Source organism: Semicossyphus pulcher, unplaced genomic scaffold, assembly GCF_022749685.1.
Source record: "Semicossyphus pulcher isolate SPU_LCO1_2020_fin unplaced genomic scaffold, fSemPul1.0.p SCAF_11, whole genome shotgun sequence".
In the NCBI taxonomy this organism is placed as follows: Eukaryota; Metazoa; Chordata; class Actinopteri; order Labriformes; family Labridae; genus Semicossyphus; species Semicossyphus pulcher.
Window position 1 is genome coordinate 20,857,939 of NW_027211615.1, and position 25,396 is coordinate 20,883,334.

The window sequence follows — 25,396 nt, forward strand, 5'->3', positions numbered from 1 at the left end:
TGGCAACACAATACAGATGGCAAATCAAGCTGTTCATCATGGAAATATGTCAAGTATGTCCCACCGCCTGATGAAGGGTGACAAAAAAGATGAGAACTTTTTGATTGAGCCATCCTACCGTGTGTTGCGTCGTTGGAAATCATTGCACTTCGAGTGTTTTTGTATCTCAATTAACAGGGAAGTATAAACTGTTGTGGAAGGTATTCAGTAATCCTTGAACAGTTGGCATGGACAGCTCCTGGTGCTGAAACGTAAACTTAACACCTCAGTGGTGGATGCTACATGTGAACCTTTCATTTTTTAAAAGAATACTATAGCTGCTTAATTTAAATACACATTTATATTATATAGCTTAAAATCATACTTGTTATAAGCAAAGCAAAGGTGTAGCCTGGGCTTATAAGTACAATAAGTATTTTTCTGTTATTCTGAGAGGCCTCTTCTAGTACTGATATAAATGTTGCGGAAAAAATATCACAAAAAAATATTACAAAAACATAATTTAGTTATAAACAGCCTGGAAATTAATTACCATGGAATTGAGTCATCACTGCTTTAAAACAGCTTTTAAACAGCTTAATGATTTAAAGCTCCTGTGAGGAGTTTTTCGCTGGTTATTACTCTACTGGTTATTACTCTACTGGTTATTACTGGTGATTACTCTATGTGACCTACAAAAGCAAACCAGACCATCAGCGATTGATTGTTTATTTCTATATAGTTATTTATATGCCTGAAACTGCCGGTGGGGGGGAGTAGGTGTCAGACGAAGCGATTAACTGCACGCTGCCTTCGTTTACATTTTCCAGGGCGAACATTTAAAGAGATTTTTTGTTGTAAACCACCACTTAAGCATGTACAGGACAAAAATCGACACAAACCAAAAGTTCCTCACGGGAGCTTTAAGCCTTCATGAAAGTAGGATTTACTGCAAGGGCTGCTGTATTAGAATAAGTTCTAGCTCGGTGTACCATTGAAACTTGCATCAGAGTGGTCTGTAGGTTACACCGTTAAGCTGAAACTATCAGTTAATTAAGGGATGGGTCCACCATGGATAAATGGTTTAGGTCATTTTTCAAACAAAAGGGCAAAACCTCTGCTGGTTTCAGCTCCGCAAATCTTACTGTTCTTTTTCATATAGTAACTAAATGGTTAATGGACTGCACTTATACAGTGCTCTTCTTCAGACCACTCAAAGCGCTTTTACACTACATGTCACATTCGCCCGTTAACACACGCATTAACACACTGATGGCAATGGTTTCTATGCAAAGTGCTAACCCTCCAACCAACTACACTCATACACCAAAGGAGAGCAAACTTGGGGTTCAGTGTCTTGCCCAAGGACACTTCAACATGTAGACTGTAGCAGTCAGGGATCGAACCGCCAACCTTCCAATCAGGGGACGACACACTCTCCCACTGAGCCATAGCCGCCCCCCGTATTTCAAAGTGATCAGACAAAACAAGAGCTTTGAAGGCCTTAATTTGAGCTTCCATTTTAACATGTCCGAGTCTTAACAACTAATCAGTAAATTGGGAGGATAAATGGAAAATAACTGCTGATGAAATCTTCCCTGGCTGCAGCCCTTTGCACCAGCACAGAATATTCCCGTGCGTGTCGACATCGGTTTGATTCCCGTCACCTGCACTCCCTCTGCACCGACACCGACAGCCAACTGCAACTAAAACCGTCAGCACTAAATCTCACTGCAGCAGAGAGGGGCCTCAGCTTCTCTTGGCATTGTCGGTCGACTGTAGCACAAATACAACCTCTGTAGTATTTGACTGCTCAATCCCAGCGAGCGGAGCTGCTGCCCAGCGGCTCAGACTTTATCATCCTGGCTGCTGGAGCTGCTTTTCAGCCGGAGCAGCGGCACGAGCCGGCTGAGCCTCTGCCTCGCTTTGCTGCATTTGCTAGTAGCGCTGGCTCATAAAGTTAGAATATGACTCTGACAAAATGTTCTACAATACAGAATAATCCATACAATCCTCTGTATGCAGTGTGGGGACTGGGAAATGACTTTCTAAGCTGTAATCGACTGTGTTGTGGTATCGCCGAGTAGTCTTCTGCCACCTTTTGACATTGATTTAACTTTCCTTTAAGTTTCCAGCAATCGAACCTGTTTCAAAATAATTCCATAGGCATAAACTTTAATTAGGCTGAAAATATTCGGCCGTAAAACAACCTTAAACAAATGTGGGCCTCAGTCCCACCTCCTTGTGTATTCCACAGCACATATATCATGATCCAGCTCTGCCTGCCTGCACAGTCCCTCCACTTTCCTCTATGCACGCTCCGTCCATCTCTCTCCATTCCCATTACCTCTGTTTTTTGGCGCGTGAATCCATATAGTGTGATAATGCTACAGCTTATTATAAGAGGGAAACAGACAGTGTAAATCATTCAGGGCTGGCTGTTTTCTTTACACGGCCATTCTTCACACCACGCTCCCCGTCATCAATCATGTTGTGTACTGATAACAATACACCCAGTATTGTGTGTGTATATGTCAAAGAAAGACATAAACAGTTGTAGTATTTTAGCAATTTGCTGTAAACTTGCTCCAGCAGCTGATTGAGGATCGAGGGAGCGAGGGAGAGGGAGTGTTCAATCATCGGTGTCGTCCCTCACTCAGAGGCAACAGTTGGAAATATGAATTATGAAATGATAAAAGGTAAAATGGAGATAAATCCCGGTGATTACACGGCTCGGTATCACAAAACTCGATTCCTCCGCCGATGATTCCTTATTGTCGTCGTGTGAAGGACAGCAAGCCTAATAATTCCCCGTGTATGAAGCTCGGCAGGGGAAAAGCATTGTGATGATAGACTTCTTTTGAACGTGATTGAGGAGGCAATTACATTTCTGCATCTCACTTTCAGGATTTTTTTTTTTTTTTTGTTCCCAGGCTTCTCTTTCTTTTCCCTCGTTCTCCGATGGCAGAAAATTCGACCACATCAAACCGTGTTTGTCTTCCTTTTCCATCCCCCTGGGGTGCCAGCGCTGCAGAAAGCCCAAGAGATAACAAGGGGAAAGACATAAAAGCACATAAACAACACACGCCAAGGAGAAAGGAGAGGAAATGTGTGTGTGTGTGTGTGTGCTTCTGATTGTGTGAAGAAGTTCAGACTCATACGTGTCTATGCAGATGACTCTGAGCGCGAGCGTGTGCGTGCATACTTACACGGAGAGCTTAAAACATTTACCCACTGCAGCTCTGCGCCTCGTGGTGCGCTGGCAGTAGCACCTGTTTCTTTGTGGCCACCCATACGCACATGCATCCCCGCCGAAACTCTTGACCCCCGCCTCCCTGTGCAGTCGGACAGTAGCAGTCTTTTACTGTAGCTCCTCTACCACCTGCCTCTAAACAGAGGGCTTTATCACAGCATGGTGTGCAGCCTGAATATAACCAATTACACACTTATAACACACGTGTTTCATGGCAGCTGTAGTATTGTTGCCATGTACAGAGAACAGCGAGAAAACATCCCTGTATATTGTTTGGGATGTTTTCTGTCTCGACTCGTCTCGACGCTCGCTCGGCTCAGACTTTCCTGCTGGTCAAGTGTATTGAAGCCGGTGACCTTCACTCTGTGTGAAAACCTCCTCTAGCTTTTTCCTCTCCTTCTTTAATGTCACGTGGGGGAGCCTGAAGGACAGGACGTAGTTCTGTTGCACAGACAGGTGTCCTGACCTTCTGTCTGCACTCCCACGCCTCGGGGGACCTCGGCGAAATAGAGGCCAAGGCTTTGACCTAGTCTCTCATCTACAGTTTGTCTCTAAATGGAGGCGCGCTGCAGATGCAATGAATCACCAAAAAACACCAGAGAGCTGTGCCTCAGTGCTGTGTTTCAAAACTTATATGGAGCCATTTTATTGTTCGCTATCAAAGAAGAACGTCACTGTTGCTTCGTTATTCCTTCTTTCCCTCCACTTACAAATCAATGAGCACCCATATGCTACAATTACATCTCAAATGGGCCCCCCTCTAATACCCACTGGCCATGGCGAGATTGCATTATTCAGAGATGGAGATGAAAGTCCCCTCTGATCCACCAAAATAACATCTTGTGCAGTAATCTGTTTGTAGATTTGATTCCTTTGATGATATTTTTTTCCTCGTAGCTGGCTTTTCACCAGGGCTCCATGGCTGTGGAGAGCACCTATGCTGGATGCATCGACATCGTGTATCAACCTCGCTGGAAACAGTGGCAGGAAGTTGTCGGTGTCAATCTGCGAAAGGATGCCGAGGATACCTACAATAGCAAGCGAAGAGTCGGTAGTGATTACGGGGAGAGAAGAGAAGACGACACAGGAGTTTTTTGAAGATGAATTTAAGAACTGTGTTCCAAAGAGCTCATAACAAATTGGACTGCTTTTACCTAATTGCTTAAGTGACTGTCTGAGCAGCGAAGTCCTTTTTACAGGCAAATCAAGGTGGAACAAGGTTTACCAGCCCAGCACTTTGGCACATTATGTTACAGGGATCCCTCTTCTTAAAACGTTGTGTAATGAATGAAGCGAGTTATCTTCCCAACACGAAAAAAAAGCCCCTTTTTTTGTTGCACTCTTGCACATTATTTAAAAGGTTTTTGCCAAAGTACTAATGCGAGATCTTCTGGCTAATGCGGAGTACACGCTGAAAGCAGCAGGCACATGTTGATTTATTTTATTTTAATGGATATTTTCCACGTCTGCATTGTGTTGCTAATTCTCTAACCTTGAACCAGAATATTGTGCATTAACAGTTTGGGCCAGGTTAACGCCCAAGGAGAGTATGCGCGCTGAAATATGCTCGAGAAGTTAATATATGCGGTTGCTTACCCTCTCTGTCATCTAATTAGTCTCCCTTAAAAAAAAAGGCGCTGCAGTTCAATCTATCGGTGCTCCTCGTACCCACACTCGAGTGCTTCAGACACAACTCTTGACCTTGGGAGTTCAGCCCAGGCGCCACATTTCTACATCTCCTCTCAGTTGCTAACCATCCATGAAAGTTCTTTTTCTCTGCTGAAATCTTGAGATGAGTATCTGAAATGATGCCACACTTGATAGTTTTCACACACTGAATGCATGAATTGATATGCAGCGGACTTCCTCTCTGTGTGGAAATCGAGCCGGTGCAGTCTGGGACCGGCGGCTTGTTAGAGAAATGTGCAACATTTGGGGCGATCTCGGGTTCTCTCTCTCTTCTCTGTACTTGTGCAGATAATCACCCACTTGTGTGACTGTATGTGAGAAGGCATCGTGTTCGGGCTGTTTGTGCGTATGCACACGTGTTTGCACGCTTTTATACTCGAGCATCACTGTGTGCTTCCGTCAGCCTGCCTGTGTGTGTGTGTGTGTGTGTGCGTCAGATGGTGCGTGCGCGCCTGCCTGTGTGTGTTTCATGCCGAACATTGTCTTCTTGAAACACTAAGCAAATCTCCTCAATGTGATAATTGGCTCCCCGGGGTGCTTGTATCTTTTCTGCTCATCATCGTCATCCCCTGCAGAAAAAACGGAGTGTGTGTGTGAGATGAGATAGGCGAAGTTTTCTCGTTTGCCGGGGAAACTGATCCCAAGTCTGCCTGAACTCTTTTGGCAAGAAGAAACTTTGAGGCAATGAGACAGCGGGGCCGGATCCGGTGCAACCTGGCTGCAGGCTGCTAGCCGCCGTCTTCACGGCATCGGGCCTTGTTTCAGTGAGACGAGATGCCATGGAGGATATGAGCTATTTGAGGCAGGTGATTCATAATGCAAACATCAGCTGCAATGTCATTGAGAGCAATTGAGAGATTTTATTGTTTCTCTTCAGGAGAAAGAATGAAATCTCCGAGGGAGGCGTCTGTGTTAAACCAGCCGTGTTGGGTTATCAGTTACAAGCAGTGAGAGCAGTTGTTTGAGGCGCGGGATGCTTCGCTTGTTTAGATATTTTTCATGTCACACAGAACGACCTTAGCCGGTGGTTTGCATGCTGGCACCTGAGGTGTGTGAAATGCAGCCCCGTTTGTGCGCCTGAAGGCAAATAGAGACGCTCATCTGGTGGATGGAGTCTCTCCCTCTCTCTTACTCGCTGCTTCCATATGTTCCCGCGCTCTCCGGGGGATTGTGGACCACAGAGCAGATTGTTGGCCGCTTCATAGGGGGAAACAGCGAGACAGCTGGGCGCCCATCACAAGGCCAAGCAGATGTTCAGGTGACTTGGAGAGGAAGTGATTGGAAAAGAGAGGAACGACAGGAGGAAGGGGGGGAGAGAGAGGTGATGTGAAAGAGAGGAACGCAGAGGGATGACGGAGGCAGGGAAAAATGAATAAATAAATTGATTCAAGAACTCGGAGACTTCATTAGAAATCCCCTGCCAGCTTCTGAGGTGGGCCAAATGCTTCCCACTATCCTAAGGCCACAGGAGTCTGTTTCGCCTCCCATATTGATCCACCCACTACTCTATCTGCTGTAGGTCTAATGCCTTTGATCTCTTGATTATCTTTGCCTAAATGTGGACAAGATGGCTTAGCAGCTCAAGGATTCAGTGCTTTAATTCCGACGCACCTTAGGGAACGTCGGGAAGTTGGGATTGAATCCAACCCTGCAACCACATAATGAAACCTCTCTCTTTTTTATTTTTTGCTGTTCCACCAACAACTTTGACGATTTCAGTGGCTGAAGGCCGAGCTTCTAATCTGACAGGAATCTTTGCGGTGGCTGATGTAATAACACATTTCATTCTCCGCCCTCGCTCACACTGAGGTCCTGCTTTCTGCGCTGCATTTGTCAAATTAAACTCGACGAAGGTTCTTCGATTTTTTTTTTTTCCCCCAGCCCTTCTCTCCTTTCTAGTGCCAGCCTTTGTTCTTTGGTTGCAGGTCTCATATATAATACATGAGGATTGGGAGACTTATCCCGTTCTGGCCATACTGGCTGCTATTCCCTGGAAAGGGGCTATATTTAAGAGCGGGATAGGTCAGGGATGGCGTCAGGGGAGCTGCTGACTTCTACCCAAAAGGTGTCGTTGGCTGAATACCATTAAAAACCTAAAATAGAACTCGACACAATTACATTGTAGCAGCGGCGAGATAGCTGTAAAAGAATTCCAGTAGATTTAGACTTTAATTGAGGTCGTTTGAAGCTGGTTTTATCGGGAAAGTGTCTCGTTGGTGCAGACACGGTGCTCTCCTGTGTCTAGTTACTGTATGTTTATACATCACTGAATTCAATTCTACCCTATCTCCATTTCTCCAACAAATCTAACGCCTGCTCTTTTGTTTTCTCACCTCTTGTGTTTCCACAGCTGGCACCACGTATATCTTTGGGAAAGGAGGCGGTCTGATCACGTACACGTGGCCCAATAACGAGAGGCCGAGCACACGGACGGACCGGCTGGCCGTGGGCTTCAGCACGACCATCAAAGACGGGATCCTCGTCCGCATCGACAGCGCCCCGCGTCTGGGAGACTACATCATGCTCCACATCGTAAGTGCTAAAGTTCAGCTGTTTTAACGCATTTGCTCGACTGAAGTGATTTATCTCATCAGATTGAGGCTAAACATCTGCTTCCAGCTAATTTCGAGCCTTTTGAGCGCCTCGTAATCACAATAAATTAATGCGAGCGTGTTTATTGACACAAGGACTCGTGTCTCTAGAATTACAACCACAAGATGATGACCACAAACAAACCTGCGAATCAATACTCAAGGTTTTCTTATTGCAGTCTCCAGGCCGAGTTCAGCCCATCATGCTCAAACTGAATTATACAAACAGTGCAGATCCATAAAGGAGAGAAAAGATAACTTACTCCCCTGCTCTAAGTCTCCGCTCGCCATCCTCTTCTGGAATAACCCCACTTCTCCTCCATTCGAACTGACTCCCAGCATGAATAATGAATGCGGCCCTCCATACATATGCAGTGTGTTCCCACATGTTGGAGCTACATGATAGAAGACGGGGAGCTGGGGGTTGGAGTTCTTGGCCAGTCGGCTGCGCATCCGTGCAGCATCTTAATAATCCCACTTCGCGACCTTGTGTTTGACTTGTTTACATAAGCATTAAGTATTTACATAATCATCAACAGCAGCGAGATGAATGCGGAGCGACAACACAGAGGGATGGAGATATGTAGAGCAGGCGGCGGCGGCGGCGGCGGCGGCGGCGGCGGCGGCGGTGGTTGGAGAGGGGAGGTGTGGGAGAGTTTTGCTGCTGACGCCATGCAGAAAAAAAAAAAAGATGCGATGATGAGGAGGAGCTACAGTTGCTAAAGCAGATTGAAAGTCTTTTTCTTCTTAAAGAGCTCCCCTCATCTCCTGAGTGCTGGCCATGTGGTGCAGAAAAGCAGCCATCTGCTCTGCAAAGATGAGGGCCAACAAGAAGCGGCTCTGAGCTGCCTTTACAGTGGAGAGGGAAAATGTGAGAGTGTGTGCAGGTGGGAGACGAAGTGGGGGAAGCACGCATGGAGAGAGAATCATAAAGATGTAGGGTAGCTTGTAGGAAGCGCCTCCCCGCGCTGCTAACCGACTGAGTAATTGCAGGAACCCCTAAAGGAGGGAAAGGGATGCATTTTTAATTCTGCGTTTTACATATCACAGCGCAGCCAGCCGAGCAGGGCTTCTCTTATAATTTGGCTGCGAGACGCTGGGCGGCGGACGTCTTCATTCCTCCAGTCTCGAGGTGCTAATGCATTTATTAATAGAAAGTGGAGATTTCACCAATTCATTTTAAAAGAAAGCAGCGTGTTCTGAACTGTGTAGGTTGTTTTTTTAGTGCACTGCTAATGTTTCAAATCTCATATTGACGGCCGAGGGGGCGCAAACAAAGTGGGTACAATTCAATATTACAATAATTGTACCCTTAAACTGTCAAATACAGTCCTGAAAAACGTGCTTCTACAAGCCGACAAAGATTACACTTCTGCTAAACAAATGAAAAAACGTGGACTTTTTGCCACAGGTGAAGAGTAAATAATTAATCAGACCTTGAGTGAATACATTGCAGGGCGGCTGGTGGATCCAGCTTCATCTGGAGGAAAATAAACCACAGCTTGATCTTACTTCTAATGCTACAAATGTTAATAGTGACTATTTTCCTCTCCAGCTCTCTCGCTGTGGGAATATTGGCTCTCTAGAGATCCTGCTACACGGGTAATATCTAATCTGCAGCTAAAACAACTGTGAGTTTTATGTCTGATGTTTAATTGGCTGATATTTCAAACTCAGCTGAAATGTCATTAGATAACAACTCCTAATGACAGTCGTCAGGTCATCGCTGTCAGCAATCTGCGTTCAGTAATGAATCCAGAGGAAAAGGTTAAAGGCATTACGCCTGTCCATTCCTGATGTATGTGTAACCAAAGGTCTTAACAGGCCCAGGGACATTACCTCAGCCTCTGCCATTATTAGGTCACCACTTGAGAATCAGCACACCTAAGTTCAGATACATTAGGCACATTAAAACGTCTCTAATAGCTCGGAACGAAAGGGAAAATCACTTCTGCGATCTTAAGCCGTTTTCCCACTGGTCAAAAAAACCCGCTAACACACGGCTTTTTTAGCTTAGTGGGAAAGGTTACAATCGGCATTCAGAGCGGGTCAAATGACTCTGCAGTAGACCCGGCTCGGCTCCGATCGGCATTGATGGTTACACAAAACCCGTGTTGACACGCTAATCTCTTTTCTCCCCTTTCCAGCGCGATGCTATGCTCCGTCGGTAACTTCTGCGACTTCTTTCCGCCCGTCTCCGTCCGAGCAGCGCTCAAACATCGTTCCAAATTTGTCGTGCCGACTTTAATAAACAGACTGAATGAGTAATAGATACAATAAAGACCTAACCACCGTAACATCTTCACTGTTTACTAACCCTGTCTCTGGCGCGTTTGTGACGTCAGACGGTGACGCAGCAGAAAAGAGACCGAAAGCAATATTGTACCTGCAGTGGGGAAAAGAGACAATCGGCATCTGTAAGCGGCTCTCCCGGGGTCTGAAAAACCTGCGTCACCCTGCTAATTTATGTGGGAAAGGGGGTATTAGACTCATATATTTGAATAGCACCTCATGCTTGTTGTTACGCTGACAGAAAGAAAAGGCGTACATAAACCTGCAGAGCCCAAAGCCCGGAGAAAAACAGACATTCTGAGGCAAGACCTAATCACTGACTCCCTCCTCAGTCGCCCTCTCTCCCTCTCTCTCTCTCTCTCTCTCGCTTTCTTCATTATCTCCTCTCCCTCCTCTCCGTGATTAGCTTACGGCTTGTTTGGCAATCATGAATTAAAATGCTGATTGTAGTGTTTACATTCGAACCGCTAAGAACAACTGCATGCTTGGTTGGAAATTTGAGGGGGCAATTTGGGGTAATTTGCGGAGGTGAGCGCGACATTTCGCAACCTCTGGTGTTTAATTTGCATGTTCATTTAGATTCTAATACGGAGCGTGACACAGACGCCGATCTCGTGTTTCATGTTGCACGCAGGCGAGGAAAATCTGATGCTAAGACACAAAGCAGGTAACAATGGTGTTTATATCCCAAGTGATGTTATAATCTGAGGGGAGTCAAAAGGGAGGCTTAAGTTAAGGTGATACTGCAGTTATCAGTAGTAATGTGAGTGTGTATAACGCAGGGTTTGCATATGTTAAGGTGTGTGTGTGTGTGAGCTCTAGTCCATGACAGGGAGACTAATCCCTGGGCGAGATGTGCCAGTAATGACTCATGCAGTCTCTCACCAGGGTCTGAACATGACTGCAGGTTAGGGATTACACACAAATGCACACGCGCATTAAGAACCTTTTAGAATCTGATCCCCTCTACATCATCCAGTCAGACATTTTTTTTTTTTACTATAATTGCACGAAAAGTTGCCACAAACAGTCAAACAATTAAGGACGCAAACTTGAAGAAGCTGTGCCGCTTTTTGAAGACACCGGCGTAACCTCGTTCCGGTGATGAATGTGCTCGGCATAGTAAATTTTATTAAAGGGTGAATTTTCAAAAGTGCCACAGCATTGTCTGCATAAACAAGGAAAATCAGCAGTTCTGTTGCTTTGAAGACGCAGCCTCGTGGATGGGGTGTCATCAATTTTAATCACCAGATGCTGGGAAAATATGAGGGTAAATAAAAGGTGGATATTACGGATGCAGCAGGTGTATATATTAGCCAGTATGCATCCTGTAATTCTGAGCTGCACTCTGTCGTGTGAGAGCGGAAATTCACAGGTTATCAAATTATTAATCTCTATTTAGGGACGTGGATTTTAGGGATGTATATATTTTGCTGATATCCGATATGCCGATATTTTCCAACCCAATATATTAGGCACATGTCTCTCCCCTGTAGTGGAATTGATATCATGCCTACTCTTACTGTAGTGGCCCACTGGCAGATGCTGAAATCACATATTCCAGGGCTTTTTAAAATGTACACATTCACTGGGCAACATAAGAAAGTACTTAAACTGTACAAAGTGCCATATTTATTTCTATGTAACATTTTCTTTCAAATAAAACTGTAACATTCATACAACTTAGACAGGCTTCGATGATGCTCTCCCTGAGACAATCCACAATAGCCACAACAACGGCAAATTTTACCTACTGCACAGAGCAAGTACATAAAATTAAACCTTGCTGTCTGTTTCAGAAACTTTGAAAAACTGGCACACCGCAGACATCTAACACTTCTTCTTCTTCACGCTTGACAGAAGAGGCGTGGTGCAGGCAGTGTGCGCACACTCGCGCTGAGTTAATGTCGTAGCATTACGTCAAGCTCTTTTAGGGAATCATCGAGCATTTAGGCAGAATTAAAGCTGTGTTTTATCGGCAGAAAATATCGGCAGAAAAATTACCCTCAGCGACATATCGGCCTCAGCAGACTCGCAGATTCAGGACTTCTCACTGGGCTCAGCTCAGCTGCAGCCTCGTCTGGATACTTACTGCTGCTTACGTACGTACTTACGTACTGCTGGAGCTGCTGTTTTTGCTGCACTCAAAACTTGTGCAGGACTCAGGACCTCACATTCATCCCTCCACGCTACAACTATCACCAACTTTTTCAAGCCATTATCTGCTGATATCGATAACATGCAGATAATATCATGCATCCCTAATGGCAAGTGTTCTCGTTTCCGTTTGTACTACGCTTTTAGTCCGAGTAATATTGACCAATCATGTATCAGCAGGCTGCGGCGTATGCAGGAAAAACAGTCCGCGTGGAGAGCAAAAGCAGGCGGAACGTAATCCTCCGTAATGACATCCTGGCTCCTCTCAGCGGTCATCTGATGATGATTTAGCTTCTTATTAATCTCTATAAACACACATCTGCATGCTAACATCTAACAATCTGTTCTAGTTCAAACCTTGAGATAACTCCCTTGACGCCGTGTCACGAAAAAGCGTTCAGCATTTAGATTCCCGACTTCCTCGAATGCATCAGAAAGGATCGATCCGACCTTTTCCTCTTGAGGACAGACCTGACAAAGCTTCATTTTTAACCGCTGACTAAACTGCACACGCCCGACATGTTCACCGTTGTCCCCAGAGGCTACATTGTCGTCAGACTATAGCCGACTGGTTCTTAGATTGTCAAATTACAAGAGAGATAAGACAAGAGAGAGAGGGGAGGATGGGTTTAATCACAGGTCGTGACCGTAACACTGTACGTGCCTCAGACACCCGAAAGACTCCATCTTTTCTCTGTAACATTGTTTGAACACCACAGCAGAGCAGCGGAAGAAAAAGGGAGTTGAATCCTGGTTCAGTCAGCCCAGATGAACTCACTTTCGCTGAGACGTCATAGGTGACAAGTCAGAGTCTGGCGAGGCTGAAAACGAGAACGCTCCGTCAAGTTTCATGTCTGGCAGCTCTTTTAAGGACACAGCGAGCTCTGCAACACACTCTCTGTTGCAGGTAACTTAAAAATATGCCACTCTCCACACAGAGCTGCCACAATGAAAAGTCCAATTACAAATGTATGGATGAAGGTGACATTTAAGATCTTAAAAACAGAGCTTTTAGTTTGAAATATTAACTTTTATTTTGTAGTGTCTACTTTATTTGTTTGTGTTAAACATTTAAATCTTAACGGGGAGTATTTGAAGTTATGTTGTTAAAAAGCTAAAAATGATCTTTAATAGTCACGTTTCTATTTCAAAATAAAAGCCTCTTTTTTCAGGGATAATTAATAGTATTCTTTATGCCTACCTAAAGTCTGTATCAGCCACTGACAGTATATAAAGATGGATTATGCGTCCCCATTTACTCTTATTCGACAAAAGTGAAGCCAGAACACCCCCCGAAAGAATTACCTTAAATAGTCACATTTCTATTTCAAAATAAAAGCCTCTTTTTTCAGGGATAATTAATAGTATTCTTTATGCCTACCTAAAGTCTGTATCAGCCACTGACAGTATATAAAGATGGATTATGCGTCCCCATTTACTCTTATTGTACAAAAGTGAAGCCAGAACATCCCCCGAAAGAATTACCTTAAATAGTCACATTTCTATTTCAAAATAAAAGCCTCTTTTTTTAGGTTTAATCATAATATTCTTCATTAAACTTTCCAAAAAGATGCTCCAGATGCCTTAACACACACTTTTTTTTCTCATCCATCACATGTAAATCACCTGTTTCACACTTTTATCTCTATCCCTGAACATATATTAAATCTGTAACTCAAAACATACATCGACAACCAATTGGGCTCGTGCTTTGTTATGGAGCGACGCCTCGCAGAATTCCATTATCCACTTGAGTTTTCCACTCGTGCTAATTCGCACGGAGAAAAAGATGCGCCTGCTGGATAATTGAAACCCAAGTGCAGACGCTGCGACACAAGTTGTGTAGAATGAGATGAAGGGCTGTGGAAGGTGCATGCTTTATCGCCCTCACATATGTTACATGCATTCATATATATTTTAATGAATTAACGCCTCGGTACAGATGCATAATTCATTTAGCTCTTCAACCGCGCCTGTCCGTCCTCATCCATCCATCAGCTTCGTCTCTGTCTGTATGTGTTTATGTCTAACGTTGTCTGCTTCCACATCACCCTCCCCCTCTCTCCCTCCCTCCCTCTGACAGACCTAATATAGGATGTTTGATGTGTACCTGTGTACATCAGCACGTATACGGCCAGCAATGTATTGCCTCTATCAAGTTACCCTGCCTCGGCAGGGAAAGATAGATATTATCGCGGTTGTGGCTCACGGCCTCTGATAGCATTACAGCTTCTTATTTGAGTTTGTATTTCCTTACCACCCACATTTGATTCCCCCCACGGAAATAAAGAGCGGGGAAAATATATCACACAGCTGTTTTCACAACTAGTTGTATGCAGTACAGGCAGTCAGCATTATTGGAAGTGTGCTGATAAATAAGTATTTCTGTGAAGCTGAACAGCCGCGTCATTTTTATCTCCGCTGCTTTATTATTCCAATTTTCTCAGGTGATGCTTATTCATCCCTTCATTTCAACTAAAAACTATTAAATATTAACATTACAATAGTATTATTAACTTGATATGTAAAAGCACATTAATGGCGCTGTACCGTCCCAGGGGCTGCCACTGTTGACATCATGACTTTTCACAGCGGGCTGAGCTTTACTGGAACACTAGCTACCAGATGGCGGGTGCACATGTGTGGGCAGGCAAACCTTTACATGTGACAGAAGGTACTCACATGAGACGCTGTAAAACACTGCGCGATCATAAAGGATCGCTCGCACTTGTTTTTGAAGCAGATGTTCACAGATATGTAAACTTCACTGACTGTAGTGATTGTTTTAGTTACGTCTCCTCTCGCTGTTCCTCCTCCACTCTGCTGATCCGGAACAGATCGCCTGCAGGAGCCGGATTTGTCAGCAGAGCTGTCAATCATCATTTTTACAGCATCAAATAACTACCTAAAACTTAACTTGTCAGAAAAATGAACATTTGGACGTAAATCAGCATGATAAGAACTAACTATAATGACTAATAACTATAATGAGGATTTGACGTGTATTTTGATTTTATAGTTTGACTCATGTCCCATCTGTTAACAAGGAGGAGGCGGGCTTTATGACCTATACTGCAGCCAGTCAGCAGGGGGCGCTCGAAATGTTTCACATTTAGGGAGCTGTCCTGTCGTCTATCTTTATATACAGTCTATGATTCATGCACATTCATACAGTATCATACCCAATGATACTTCGGCATGTAGACTGGAGGAGCTGGGGTTTGAACTGCAAACCTTCCAATTGGAGGGCGACTCCCTTCTGAGCCACAGCCGCCCCATATCAGCACTTTTCTTACTCTGACAAGCCAAAACGTCCACTGTAAAAAGGTCTATTGGAATAAAATCTAGTTATGAGCAGGCCTGGGTTTGTTGCAGTACTAAAGCCAGAGTCAGTTGGCTTAAAGTAAATAAATAAACAGTACTCATTGCAGAAACACTGAATTTAAAGACCAGCTCCAGTCATGTTTTAAGACATATTAAATGCTCTGCTTGAAATAATAAATTGTGTCTGATATGTTTTTTCTGCAAAATATGTTCAATTACCTTGTAAAAATCCTCCCAAGGCATCTCCTCCTTCTCCCTTATTAAAAATTCCTGAACCTGCATAGTCCCCCCCCACTATGTACTACGTTTCTCAACTTGTTGAAATGTAGCTAGCTTGAAATGTAGTAATTTGTAGGAACGTTAACGTTAGTAGTCAGTAGTGAGTTTGCAAAAATGACGGTTACAGCTGGCTCGCACATTGCACAAGTGGTTGCCATAGGTTTCACATAATGGTACGTATAGTGTCACCCTGTCCATTAACGGGATTGGCTAACAGGTTTGTGACATCTCAAACCTGCCAATCTGAAAACGTGTTGTTCAGCCTGTCCTTGGTACACTGCAGTTTAAAAGGCCCAGCCATGGAGATGACTGCTGATGTTGTCCCTGATATGTCTTATAGCACGTGAAAGACACCACATGGAGATGTTTACAAGGTTAAACACTTGATTTTCACTGGAGGGGGTCTTTAAAAATGTCACAGACAAAGAGCTAGGTGTTACACGTGAGACCAATTTCAGTGCATCAGACATGTGCGTCTTCCTATGTTGGGATAATACCTATCCTACAGTTTTTACGCGTCAGTCATGTTTAATAACAATATTTAATTGAGTAACCAGCCTCATGCGAACGCAGAATTAACTAAATTAATGAAATTTCAGAATAAATTTGCGGTTAATTTATTGCTACATTCCACTGACATTGTGGAGTCCACAGTCTCAGAGCACTGACTCGTGTGTCGTGCTAACTCGCTGAAAAAACATGCAATTAAGTTTGTTTTTTTTATAAAGGAAGGCCTTGACTGAAAATCTGTTCTCTTTTGAGTTCATGCCAAAGTTGATCTTCTCCACGACCTTGATGCTGCTGCTGTACGAGTTTCAGAGATGGGTTAATTTTTTTTTTAATTGTGTTTGACTGTAACCATCCCACTCATTTTGTGGAATTTGGAAAATATTGTTTCATTAAATCTTCGGGGAAAAAACTCACAGAAAACATCTAATTTGCGCCGATGTTTGTGAGTTGACAAAGAATAAAGGGTGCAGGTTGTGAGTTTGGTGCCTGGGGTCATATATAATTAACAGCTTTGACAGGCGACGTCCCTTTAAGTAGAAACACAGAAAAAGAAGCGCGCACACTTAAATGAACATTACACAGAAATCCTTTTTGTGTCTTGTATTCTCTCCACCGCCCATGCTCGAATACACAAAAACATATGTAACACAAGCTCTCGCACTCTTTATTTTTCCCTGTGTACACACCCGCCCACACGCTCCTTCTCTCACTTATTGTCTCACACTCAGCTATGGCTATGTACATCCATAAACACACACACACACACACACACCTCCACAGGCTCCTTCAACAAATTCTCACACTACTGCCGCTGACACTCCAAACATGATACGAGGACTCTTCAGGGACATCTCTGCCTGTCAGTCATCCGCGTCAACCAAAAGGCACTTCAGGGGGGAACAGTTTATGTTGCAGCCACTGTGACACGCATACACACACATCACCTTCCCAACCCTGTTTCATGAGAGCAACAGCAAGTAATAACTGCTAGCTTTGGACAAACAGAGCCACATTATTACAATGTACCCGAGTGGTCGGCGGCCGAAGCCCCGGCCTCGGCGATGTATATTTCATGGATTAGGATGAAAAATTCAATGAGAAACAACGAACACAGCGCCTCCCTCTCCTCACTTTGCTCTCTGACAGCCACCCCTCTGGGGGATGCTCGTGTTTTCACAGCTTCATGGTAGGACATGAATCCCATTCTCGCGGTGATGAAGAGACAGAGGGGGGAGATGAAAGAGGCCGAGTGCAGAGCGTCATGTACATCCAAAAGTAGAACAGATACAAGAGGCTGAATGAAAGGAAGAATAAGGAGCGATGGAGGGGATGTGGGTATTTTATCATTCAGAGCAGGATCAGAGACTAACTTGGCTCGGATAGGTCTCAGCACATTGACTGTGAATTCCAAATTACGTGTTGCCTTTCTGTCTCACCCCAACTCTCGATACCCCCTCTCTAACTTCTTATCTCTCACTCCTTCTTATCTCTCTTTCTCTCTGTTGCTGCTACAGTGCCACAGCACTATTGTTTTCACAGTAAAGGCAGGATTGGTTGCTGGTAGCCGGTCAGTGAGTCTGTTTGAATTCAGCTGCAGTGCGAAAAATGCCTCTGCTTTAGCTCCTGGTCAGGGCCAAGGTTAAACTCACAGAGGTGTGGGCAGAATGCGGAGGCTTCTCTGGCGGCCATTTTATTCTTGTAATCAAAACTCTGTTTTAGCACTTAACCATGTATTTTTTATGTCATCAGATAATAAAATTATTAGTCATCTGTTATTAAAGTACATTAAATACCTGCTCGACAGCAGACTTAATATGTAACACGACCAGCTCTGTTTAAAGTGTTTCAAAGCTGCCAAACTTTTGCGCCGTCTGTAGTTAAAACAAGGTAAAAAAAATACATTTTAAAGATATTTACTGACATCAATAACTTTGTTCGCCCCTGTAACTGCACATATTCGTCACTGTGAAGCTGTACTGTTCATATCCTGCAACTCTGAGCTATGGTTTGATCCTAAATTTAGCTAAGCCAGTGCCTAGCTAGCTAGCTAGCTTTGGAGTTTGGAGTTACCAGGAGGCAAACAGAGAGCCTGGCCGAAACCAGAAGCAGAATGTAACTATTTAATTTGATATTTTCATTTCAGCTATATTTTTTTTGCTAACAAATTATTAATTGTTTAAATTGATTTTAGAAGATATTCTTATTGACTTTCTTGCTGAGTCACAAGCAAAGTTAGCTCCTACACCTGTATAGCAAACACAGGGCTAGAAGCTTGTTAGCTTGGCAAAGATTGGAAAAAGGAGGAAAGAAGTCGCACATCTAATCTCTCACTCACTAACTTGTTTTATATATATGATTAAATCCAGACAAAAATAAATGTGTGTTTAACAGCAGAACAGCTTCTTGTGTTGGTCTGAGGTTAACGCTCACAGATATGTAAACTTCAATGACTGTAGTGATTGTTTTAGTGACGTCTCCTCTCGCGGTTCGTCCTCCACTCTGCTAATCAGGAACAGATCGACTGCAGGAGCCGTATTCGTCAACAGAGCTGTCAATCATTGTTTTGTCAGCATCAAATAACTAATTAAAAATAAACTTGAACACACTAAAAATGTACACTTGGGCATAAATCAGCATGATAAGAACTAACTATAATGACAGAAACCATGTTTGAGAAACATTTATTTGGCGTGTATTTTGATTTTATAGATTGACTCATGTCCCATCTGTTAACATGGAGGAGGCAGGCTTTATGACCTATATTGCAGCCAGTCAGCAGGGGGCGCTCCAATTTTTTTGACTTCACTTTTAGGGAGCTGTCATGTCGTCCATTTTTTTATACAGTCTATGAAAGGCACTCAATATGAACCCTGCCCATCCGACTCCTCGTGGAAAAGCAAACACATCTCCTAAAACGCCACAATGGACCATTACTTGTGATGTAATTATTGAATTTCATATCATTATCTCTTATGCTAGCAGTAATTGAAAAAGTTATCAAAGTGCTGCAACTCATTTCCGAGTCACGGAGATAATCACTCACTATAACTACCATGGGATATTAAGTGTGTTCAGTGAGTGGAGAGGCGGCGCTGGCCAGCGTTTGTCCTCACGGCACATACCTCACTCTTTAAGTAGCTGCACTTTCTCAGATGGAGACAGATGTTCTCTGAGATAAAAGCTCCTCACTTCAGCTAACAGCGGCGTCATTTTATAATTTCCTCTATTTACCACTGCTCCAGACTCTCTGCCGCGTGTGTGCTTGAGTGACGAGCGGGACAGCTTGTGACGAGCACCTAATGAAAGATCAGAGGGATTTAGAATCGATTGAGGTGCATCTCGCAGACAAGGCGAGGTGCCATCTCAGCTCCAAAGACACTCCTAAATCCTCCCGCAAGGCTCCCGCGCTACCCTGTTACAGCCGCTCAGCGCTCCTCTGCTGTCTCTCACCTGAGCCGCCACGGGACAAAGAGACGGAGAGGAAGACAGAGATGGAGAGGGAGGGGAGAAGGAGGGGAGTTAAACCGAATAAAAGAAAGAGATTCACATTTTTAGCAAATTGACTCCCTTTCGGATTATCGACAAGAAGGGGGGGAGGGGGATGATGAATTGCGAGCCTGCTCAAGTGATAAACGTCAACATTAGAAAATAAATCTAGCAGAAAGACGGCAAAAAAAGACAAATCTTCTGCCTTCAATATCTGCGACGGTGTGGCAGATTGGCTCCCTCACGAACACACACGAGCGCATGCACACATGTACACACTGCAAATGTATTCATGGAGGATTAAGCAAGTTTTCCCCCCTCCCTCTCGCTCTCTCTCTCCCTCTCTCTCTCTCTCTCGCTGATAAAGAAAGAGTGGGATCAAATTTGAGTGCGAAGCTCCTTCACAGATGGAGTGAGAATGTGAAAGTGAGTACCTGTGCATTTTACCGAGTGCGAGTGTGTATTTATTTAATCCCCCCATTATTGACTCGCACCGTGACAAAGCTCTATTGACAGGGAGACAAAAAGGACTATATCACTTCTTTTAAAGCTGGGGTCATCACAAAACCAATCTATAGGGATGAAAGATATTTCCTACTGGATGGCTCTTATAGAGAATTATTATAAGCACTGAATCATTGAAGGTTATGGAGTGTATCTCTGGGTTTTATTGATCCTCAGGCGTTCTGGGCAGGCAGCGGGGCAAACGGCCAAGGACATGACAGCCAAGCCTTCCATCTCCACATCTCTTGTTCTTCTCCTCCGTTGCCCTCAGCCGTTTCCTCCGTCTCTCTTCTGCAGAAAAAAAAAGGAATAACTTCTATTTTTAGTTTGAGCTCCAGTTCTGCTAAGCAGTCCTTCCGCGCCCCAGCACACACACACAGGCAGAGACACAGCGTATTTCCTGTCAGGTCAAAGCTGGCTCCAAAGAGGCCACGGCCCCCGATAGAATCCATTTTGATTGGGCGCCCAGGTCGAACCAATACAGTCGTGACCTTTTTATCCTGATGGCATACTCTGTGTAACCCTGACATTTGCGAGCATGAGTGTCGAGCGGTTCGAGGTTTTTCCCGGTAAATCACAGTTTGTGAGGGGTCATTGTCAGGTTGGGGAATTGTGGTTGAATCGAAGGAAATAAGAAGAACGAATCTATTCCAATACTTTGAACCATCCTACTTTATCAATATGTGAACTTTTATGGTATTATGGTTACCATATCCTTTTTCGGGGGGCTTTCATGCCTTTATTGAGCGAGAGGACAGTGGATAGTGTCGGAAATAGGGGACGAGAGAGTGGGGACGGCATGTGGCAAAGGGCAGAGGGCGGGAGACAAGCCCAGGGCTGCCACATCACGGACGGAGCCTCTGTACATGAGTCGAACAATTTAACGGCTGAGCTAAACTCCATGGTTACCGTATCCTGATGGAGTGTTCATCTCAAGTGTTGTGCTGTTTAATTTGGTTACACTCGCACTGGAACTTTGTTAAAGCTAAGTTAGTTCATGAAACTCTTCGTTTTTCTATCAGCTTCCTGGTTCTATAGAGGACAGACACAGAAGTGTATTAATCGGAAAAAGAAATAGCTTTATTCATTTAATATTTGAAGTTAAACTTGTTTTCACCAAAGTCAGGGCACTGCAGGGCATGTGCATTCATTTTAAAACTGTACAGATGGACAGTTTTTACATTTCTGCGAGCATAAAATTCAACAAATGTGGGAGTAACGTTTTGCACAAATGATTTTATATTCACCTGCTTTATGTGGATCTCTTCACGATATTAGCGGCTCCTTCAGATGAGTTCCATTGGAGATGCAGCTACAGTGCGGTACTTCATAAGTATGTAAGATGGAGAGAAAGTAGAAGAAGAAACTTAGATTAGTGATACAAAGTCAACATAAATTATGACGTATAACTATAGGTTAAGATAAGATCACGAAAGACATGGCTGTAGTTTCCATTGTAACATTTGTGTGGACAAGAACTGTTTTAACTTAATTACATTTTTTCTATCAAGATTTAAAATATGATTGTTCCTGTCATTATAACTCCTCGAAGTCTCTGAATAGTTTAGTCGACAGAGGACAGAATGATTTCTCTGCATCTCTCTGTCTTATGAAGGAATTATGAACAAATTATTATTGTTTCATCACTGCCTCAAACCGAAAAGGAGAAATTACTTCAGTATGATGATGAGCTGTTTACATTTCAAATGTCCCACTGTAGCCTAAGACATTCAGGCAGCGATATTAATTAATACATATTAATTAATATTAGTATGTATGATGAACTGCACTCCTCCAGGGAGGGAGGGAGAGAGCAAGAGAGTGCATGCATGTGGACAGCGCGGACACGTGCAAAAAGTGGTCATCTGAGCATGAGACACGTTGTTCTGCTTTATTCATTTCAGTTTAGTGACATGTGTGAAGTTATTGTATGAACTGAACTGTAGACTGGATTCCTTGAAAGACAACAGTTACGTGTATCATGTATTAATTTTCGGACAAAATTATTGGGAGGGACAATTCAGAATTTTCTGTCGAGGGATGTGTCCCAACTGTCCCGACCCAATTCTACGCCTTTGGCAAAATACTTTTTTGATTCACAATCTAACCAGCAGTATATCCATTTATAAAATGTATCCCCACTTTTACCAGCTGTCAAAGAATACTTACCGTGTTTTTAAAAAATGGTCTCCGTTTTCTCCACAAGTAGTTCTTTCTAAAAGCCTTCCTCGGTGCCGAAAGAACCAACTTTATCTCTAAAAGCAGATTATGGAGGTTTACTGTCGGAGAGCCCAGTTCAGTCGGTGTAACAGTTGTACGATGTGTCTTGTGGCTCTGGAGGAGTCTGAGAAATTACCCTGATGAAGTCATTGTGACATCTGTGATTTATAACACAAATTCGGCTTTTGGTGTAGGAGTGGGCGTCTGATAGAAAATATACCTTTGCTTGCATTATGGGACATGTAGGATCAAGTGGTTCTGGTGCATTTCCCATATTAGGAAGTCAAAGTCAAAGTATCACGACCTCTGCAGCATCTCCTCCTTCAACTTTATTGAAATGCAGTATGGAAAAAGAGTTGACAATAAAATGACACCAACACGGAGCAAAGGTTAACCTTTACCCAATAGGTTATGAAGATGCGTAATGTTCTCCACAGTGTGCAGCCATAAGGAGTAAGATTGGGGTCATGCTCATCAAGTAAATAAAGTCACAGGGAGTTGTGTGTGTTACGTCCCCTCCCTCCTGCCCCTCCTGCCCCTCCTGCCCTGTGGCACATATTATCCAACGGCCATGACGGTGTGAGTCAGCGTAAAGGTGACTGATGTGAAGACGAGCGAAAACACAGCTCTCCTGACCCACCAGATCTTCCCCTCCTTCCACCCTCTAAACTTCTCAAGACCCCTTTGATTAGGATGAAGGCACATGGTTAATTCATTGTTCCCACATTATCTTTAATTTATTCACATCCTGCTTGAACATGCCAGCCCGACCAAAGAAGAGAAAGAAGCGACGTGACTTTGTTCTCTCTTACACGCTCATTTGCTCCTTTTATTCACTTAAAAATACAAAATTCATCACATTTTCTTTCTTCCTGATAAGACTCACTTCATTCTTTGATTGTGACCGTTCTTGACATACCCATGATGCAACAGTGCACATTTCAGAAAAAAAAAGGAAAAGAGAGAAGTGAGTTTTCTTCGGTCTTGAGTTGCCCTAACCTGCGCATGTGTTGGCTGTTTTCCAGCAGGCTTCTGCCTGGACAGCAATTAATGTCATTTGAAGCGGAGAGGGACCTCATGACTCATTACATCTGCCTTTTTCTCCCAAAAGCCTCTAAGGGGCCTTCTCCTCTTGTTTACCAGTGCTGCCACTCGGGGATGGCACAAGTTGGATAACACTCTAATTATAAAATACACTATGAAAAAGTCTTCTGCAGAGCTGGTAGGGATGAGATTAAGCCTTGTTTGGACTTAAGTTTATTTGTGCCCACAGACTCTGTAGCTACTGTATGGATACTGTGGGCTTTGCCGTGCTCAGAGTAAATTTTTCAAGTTTTAAATGTAATATTTGGCTATTTATAACCCTCACAGAGAGGATTCCTCTCATTGTTATTGGCAGAAAGCTCAAAAGTCAGGTTAGATTTCCTAACTGTTGTGCAGGAAATCTGCCCCTAAACGTACCAGCTACTGAGCAGGAAACAACTATCGACTCTGACAGTGACGGCCATGTATTTCTGACATTTTACAAAGCATTATCTGACATTATTTCACTGACTCGGCTGTCAGCTACAGCGGAAAGGAGGCTTTGAAATGCATTTTGATGGTATAACCTGTGTCAACAGGCTCGCAAGAACGGACAAGGAGGCCCATCTGTGCCTCGCATGGCTGATCCTTGTGGACCTCCCCTCTCGACTACTGTAACCTGTTCGCAGTCCTGGCTCAGTGGAGCGCACGCTGGCAAATAGAGGGAGGGAAAGGGGGAGGGAGAATAAGATAGAGGACAGTGACGGCAAGAGAGAGAGAGAGAGGGGAAATGTTGATGGGGAGAGAGAGGGAGCAGCAGATACGGAGGGAGGGAGGAGGAACAGAGATAGATAGAGGTAGAGAGAGTCAGCGCAGTGTGTCTAATCTGCCTTCAGGGGCGGTGCTGTAAGGACGCCTTCTATGACAGATAAACTCAGCCAACAGCGAGATGACAGACACACACCAGTGCTGGAAAGTAACTACTTACATTCACTCAAATGCTGTTGTTGTGTACAATTTAAAAAGTACATGGACTTCAAATGAGTAATTACATTTTATGCTTCTTTATTAGGGATATTATCAGCATTGGCAGATGCTCGATGGTTCCCTAAAAAAGCTGGACATAATGCTACCCGGGTGTGCACGCGCACTGCCTGTGCAAAGTTCTCAACAATATACACATATTGACTAAAGTCACAGAAACTCGAGCCAATGAACAGAAGTTAAACAACTTTCACAACTCTTACAGTTAGCTCACATTCTCGTCATTTTACCGGACTTAACATCAAACACAACGAAAATACACTCGCGGCCAAAACCGACGCTAACAGAGTGCAACTTAAACATCAGTGCAAAACTAACTTACATATTCATGGAGGCACGCACAATAAAAAGAGTCCCTCTGCGATCACTGAAGTCTCCGTAGTAGGTGCAGTGAACAAGTCCGGGCATGTCTCCCTCACTGCCGTGTTTCAGGGGGATGCTGCATTCAGGTGTGCTCAGAAACGTGAGTGATCAGACATGTGACCTTTTGTACAACGCCTCTTCCGCCAAAGCGTGAAGAAGGGTGCAAGATTTTTGGCCACGACAATAAGAGTATCATGCATCCCTATTCTTTAAACTTCTTAACTGCTACATTTTGGAAGCAAACTTCACTTTCTTTATATCGATTACAACAGTTATTACAACATAAAAATGTAGTTAAAAGCAATTATCCAACGATATTCGACTCCTTTTTCATAGAAGCCACTCTAAATTTAGGTATATTTAATGCTATAATTCTTGTGTACTTTTCAGGACATTTACATGTAATTCTGCACATAGCTCCTTGTCTTGATTCTACATCTACATCCACTCTACCCAACTCGACCCAGAGTCTCACAGAAGGGAAGAAGCAGCACCTAGCGTTCCATTCAGCTCTTGTGAAAGGAGAAGCCGGTGTCATGTGGGCGGTTTTTGTCAGCGGGACAGGTTGAGCTGGGAGGTGAAAAGTAAAGTGTGAGCAGAGAAGTGTTTGCTCCTCTGTGGCGAACACAGACGGAGCAGGAACCAGCAGGAGGTGTTGTTTTCATTCACTCCTTATCCTCCT

At 43.8% G+C, this 25,396-nt stretch overlaps 1 protein-coding gene across 1 annotated transcript in view; it reads left to right on the forward strand.

The window, feature by feature from the left end:
* LOC138583747 (neurexin-3b) overlaps nucleotides 1-25,396 on the forward strand; it is a 255,381-nt gene that overhangs the window by 161,276 nt on the left and 68,709 nt on the right. The window contains exon 12 of the mRNA XM_069655717.1: nucleotides 7,272-7,453. Coding sequence (XP_069511818.1) covers nucleotides 7,272-7,453 — 182 coding nt within the window. The remainder of the gene's footprint in view (nucleotides 1-7,271; nucleotides 7,454-25,396) is intronic.